The sequence below is a fragment of the Magallana gigas genome, chromosome 4 (assembly GCF_963853765.1).
Source record: "Magallana gigas chromosome 4, xbMagGiga1.1, whole genome shotgun sequence".
NCBI lineage: Eukaryota > Metazoa > Mollusca > Bivalvia > Ostreida > Ostreidae > Magallana > Magallana gigas.
Genome location: NC_088856.1, coordinates 4433230 through 4438468, shown reverse-complemented (window position 1 = coordinate 4438468; position 5239 = coordinate 4433230). Strand labels below are relative to the sequence as shown.

General features: G+C 33.3%; 1 protein-coding gene across 1 annotated transcript; it reads right to left on the bottom strand.

Moving 5' to 3' along the window:
• Nucleotides 1–3671: 3671 nt before the first annotated feature.
• Nucleotides 3672–4963, bottom strand: LOC105348699 (heat shock 70 kDa protein 12B-like). Its single transcript, XM_066083247.1, has 3 exons — nt 4763–4963; nt 4467–4685; nt 3672–4262 (listed from the first exon to the last, which is right to left on the bottom strand). The coding sequence occupies exons 1-3, from the start codon at nt 4940–4942 to the stop codon at nt 4098–4100; spliced, it is 564 nt and encodes a 187-aa protein (XP_065939319.1). The 5' UTR covers nt 4943–4963; the 3' UTR covers nt 3672–4097.
• Nucleotides 4964–5239: the final 276 nt, after the last annotated feature.

Genomic DNA, 5239 nt, shown 5'->3' with positions numbered 1-5239 from the left:
CAGTTATCATTATTACTCGAGTTCTACTTCTACAACTTACTCCGCACTCCAAAAAAAGGTCTATCATTGTATAATATCTCTTTATCTTTATTTATTTTGTAAACATTCATTGTGCAATGAGCTACTAAAACCAAAGTATGATGTGAATGCGGAATTGATTTTGGAAGGTTGGTAGTACCCCGAAGACAGAAGAATAATTTCCCTATCTTCTGGGTCAATTCTCGGAAGATCAACTTCTTTTTCCCGGAAACATAATTCTTGAACATTTTTAAGATAAAGAAAATCCTCACTTAGATTAAATAGTACAAACTGTTGCTATCCTTCGCAGAATCTTCTTAATCAGATGTACTATCGTGTTTAAGTATGTTTTGGATAATACGATATTTCTGTTCCCCCACACCTGAATCAATAATAAGAAATTTATATGTTGCGATTACATCAAGAAGTTCTACTAAAATTTCTTCTTTTAGTTGATACGGCAAACACAGTGAACAACCACTCATTATCTGCACATCCAAATCAGCAATAAGCCATTCTGGAACATTTCCCCTACTGAGCCCAAGATGTCACCTCTCTTTACTCCCATCTGAACTAGTTTTCTTGCAAACGTTGTTGCCTTGTTGTAAAAATTCCACAAATGTTAGCACAGACCTTTTATTATCATTAGCAATCACAGACCTTTGTAAAACCTTATACTTCTAAATTTTTTTGATCAGTTTTGCGTTCGCTGTTTTTTGAAGTGCAATTAAATGTAATCTTTGTAATATTGTAAATAAAATGCTAGTATTAAACATTTCCTTAAGTCTATACTTCTTAATTTTGTGACGTGTTCCTCCTTTTGTGAGGTTTTACTTTTCAGCCAATTTCATTATGAACGAAAAGTGATTAATATAAAATAATTTTGCATTAATAATTAATAATTTTGCTTATAACATCTTTATTCCTCAGTTAATTTGTTTAATTAAAAGAATGCTTAAGTATTCGAATATATGCGACTGAATCTGTATTCTAAACAACAGCTTGAATAATTATTTAAAAAGTTTGTATTATATAAATGATGGCTTCAATTTATGCATTGTTGTAAGCTTACATGATTGACAAATGTTTCCAAGAATAAGAAGTTTGAATGCTTCGAGTTATTAAAGAACACGTTTCTACTATAATTATTTTAAATAAATTGCAGTGAAATTGTACATTAATTTGAACATTAACATTTGCCAATATCTTTACATTGATTTTTTTATGTCAGTCATCAATTAAGAATTCTTAGAATTTATAAGAATTTGTGGTGGCAATATTTTAGTGGTATTTTTGAGTAGTTCTTCCCTACAAATTTACATTCTCGACAAAACAAATTCTAAATATTGATCTTTGATATTTAATTATAGAATATTTTAAGTTAGATATCCAAACCACGAAAACAAGTCTCTGTCATCCTTGAAACTTTGATAGAAGTACTACTAGTACCAACATATGTCTTTACTAGAGGCAACTTAAAGCCGCCATGATTTAAATAGCAAGTTCGGATACCTTGGAAGATTTGATACCGCTCAGAGTTCTAAAATGTGCAGGGTTATACTAGGTATGTTTGAGAGATTTTGGGTTAATGTTGCCGGGATTTAAACGTGTCGGAAGTAAATAGGAGAAATCCCAAACTGATTAACAATAAATAAATCCCAAACTGATTAACAATAAATAATGAGGAAACACTCTCATCCGCAATAAAGAATGGATTTGGTGCAGAGAGAGTTAATATAAAGAGCAATCCTTGCCATTTCTCCTTCCTACGAACACGGACGTGTTTATAAGTGGACAAAATTAGAAAAAGGTGCACTGTGTGGACTCCTGGCGGTACAAGAGAGAGTGAGTATTGTTACAACATCCAGATACAATAACGAAATCAAAGGATGTATTAACGACACTATTCCAAAACAATCTCAACATTGAAATTAGTTTTAAAATACAGCCACACCTTCCATCCAGTATCCGTGCTCGATCTACTATTATAATAAATATTGCACAAGACCTGAAAGTTCGAGAGGTAATTTATGGATGTGCTGTTAATCTTCCTTGAATAGGACTACTTTGTATCATTTTCACGGGTTTAGGTACAATGTTTACAGCAGATTGCGTAAATATGATAAACAGAATATTAACAACTTATTGTCTTACTATCTGTAAATAAAACTATTATCACCTTTATTTCAAAAGTATTTTTTGAAGCAGTCTTTATTTCTACACACATCTTCTTCAGTTTATATAAACTGGTGTTAATAAGATATTTACATATTAGTAGTTTTTTGATAAAATGACATGTTTATCAATCACTGAATTCTCAATGAAAAAGACAACTTAACACACAATCTCATTTGAAGTGTAAGGTACTCTATGACACAATATGTGTATAATTTTAAAATCAGACTATATACATAGTAATTAAAACTGTATATGAATATTGAAAATGTCAATTCCAAGGATACTTCTCAACGGTTAACACATTACTATGAATAAAGTAAATCATATTTAAAACTTTCGAAACACAAAGCTTTGGCGTACACAACATATAATAAGAAAATTGACACTTCTGACACACAATTCATTACGTTAAAGATCGCATAGGTGTGTTTAGATTATGTAATCAGGAAATTTAAACAAAAACATCATATATATTGAACTCATAATAACGAATTCAATTGAGTTATTCATGTTATTGGAACAACTAATGACATCCATATCTGTCAGAATGAGATGTAATCATTCACATCTACAACCTAGCTTCCCAACGAATAAATGATGCCTCTTGCTCGGTTTTGATTTTATATGTGATATTTTGTAATTGTCATAAAGACGTTAATAATAACAAGGCCACAAAAATATGTGTATGACAGTAATGTGAAATTTCGTGTCAATTGCAAGCATTGGGTTTAGGAAAAGGAACCAGAAACTTTTAAAATTAATATCCAAGGTGATAAAGCAATGTTTGCTGACTTTTTGGCTGGTGTGCATTAAACTCTATCTCTGTTTCCCCAAAACGAATTTTGACAATTATGGATTCTTTGAGAATAAATTTATGACCCGGGGAAAGAATATATCCAATACAAAAACATCCATTGTCGTCAACATGTTCAACGTTTTTCGAAGAACTCGCATACAATTTAATATTCCCCTTCTTTCCGTAGCTATACAAGATATAACTTTTTTCTTTTTGATATTCCCCAACATTTACCATTTCATCAACATCTAAAAGTTTACTGAAAATTTTGTTGAGCGAAATTCTCCATTTTTCTCATACTTATAGTTTTCGTCATGTTTACTCGGGTCAAATATTTCAAAGACCTCAATACCATAAGTGTATTTGCTACGTCTCTGTCTGATGAGAGAAGGATCATGACCAAATATTACAGCGCCGTGAAGAACAGAATGTGCTGCTTCACAGGGTATGATAAGGCGCATCCCCGGAAAAGCTGATTTAATAACCCCAGTAAGCACTAGAGACCCTGCATATCCGCCGACAAGAATAATGGTCGAGATATCTCTTCCGTTTGTTTGTTCGAAAATATTTTTTAAATGCTCAATAATTTTTGTTATGGTTTCTACAAACAATTGCTTTGCATCTTTTGAACTCATTCGCACGTATTCTCCATTGAATGAGATGTCAATTCTTTTCAAACTTTAACTTTTTGCCGGGATGAGCATTCTTGTAGGCTTCTCTGATATGATATGGGAGTCTCACTCTAACCTTTATGTCGGATTCGGGATCAATTTTGGGCTTGACCTTTTCAAACTCTCTGCAGGTTTTAAAGAATGCTTCTGGTGTAGTAAGGTTAAGGCGGGTTGTGGCTGTCTCACCAATAAACTTCTTAAGAAAGTCCAGGTATTCTTCATCTACCGTTGAGCTTCCCCAGTTTCCCCCAGTTGCCTTAATGAGTTCGCCGACGTGACCATCTTCTCCCACTCCGTGCGCCGTTATATCTACTGTTCCACCCACCAAGTAATCAAAATTGAAACTGTATCAATCTTTTTGCATATGCACTTAGTTAGTTTTGTGAAAGAGAATTTGTTTTTATTTTTTTCTATTAAAGTTCTGTAAACGCAATTCAACCTCCCGCATCTACGACTATGTATTTTGTCCCTGGAGCAAATGTTTTAAACACATCGCCTTCTTGTCCATCTACCCTTCTCTCTACAGGAAGATGTTTCACAAACGTAGCTGCCGCTTCCGGTTCCAAGACTATCGTCAACATTTTAGAATATATTCCTGCCTGATAATATGAAAATCTAATTTTAAATTACAAATTATATGGAATTGTCATACTGAGGTATAATAATGCAATAAAAAAAAACTTTTAATCGATTTTACTTAAGTAGTGTTTCACATAAGCTGTTTACTTTTCATTAGAAAATGATAAAGTGTGAGGCAAATATCTGAATATATCTGTCAAATATGTCATAGAACAAACGAATACCTCCAGCGCCGCTTTTCTCATGAATGCTTTTGCTGGATCTGACCATATCGCAGGTACAGTGACGATCCACTTAATGTCTGTCAGTTCTATGCCAATTAGTTGTTTACTGACACAATCAATAACCGACTGCTTTAGATAACTGAGGGATTCGGAAAACACAACCATAGCAGGCAATGACTTTCCAGTCTCGTCTTCAATTAAAACTTCCTGATCCTCTGACTGAATAAAGAAAGTAAATATGTTGCTTATTCTATTACAACTTAGAATTATCAGCATCTTTGAGCAAAACGCTTTACCTGTAATTCATAAAGAGCCATTTTGAATCGTCGGAAAACGTACCAGTCTTTGGCTTTGCCACTGGTATTGTCAACGTCATGCAACAGATCCAAGTATTTAGCCTCGGCATCAAAACCAAATTCGCTGAATTCTTTTTCTTTTGTGAACAGAATGCACGTAGAGGTCTTGTTATAAATCATTGAACTGAGAGGATCTACCCATGATTTTAGTGAAACTTTCAAAGGGTCAATCTGAAAGTCGTGCCTGCTAGAATAGGCGTATCCGGTAAACGTTGTTCCAAAATCTATCGCTGCCACAATCAGGTAGTTTTCTTCATTTTTGGACGGAATATATTCATCTGTAGTAGACTTATGTTATTATCATACCAGCAATATACATGTGGTGAGTTTTTTGATATACGTGTCTTTGATCCTAATAAGCATTTTGATTCTATTTTCAGGTGTTAAATCTCTCAATTAATGTTTGGTAAAATTTAC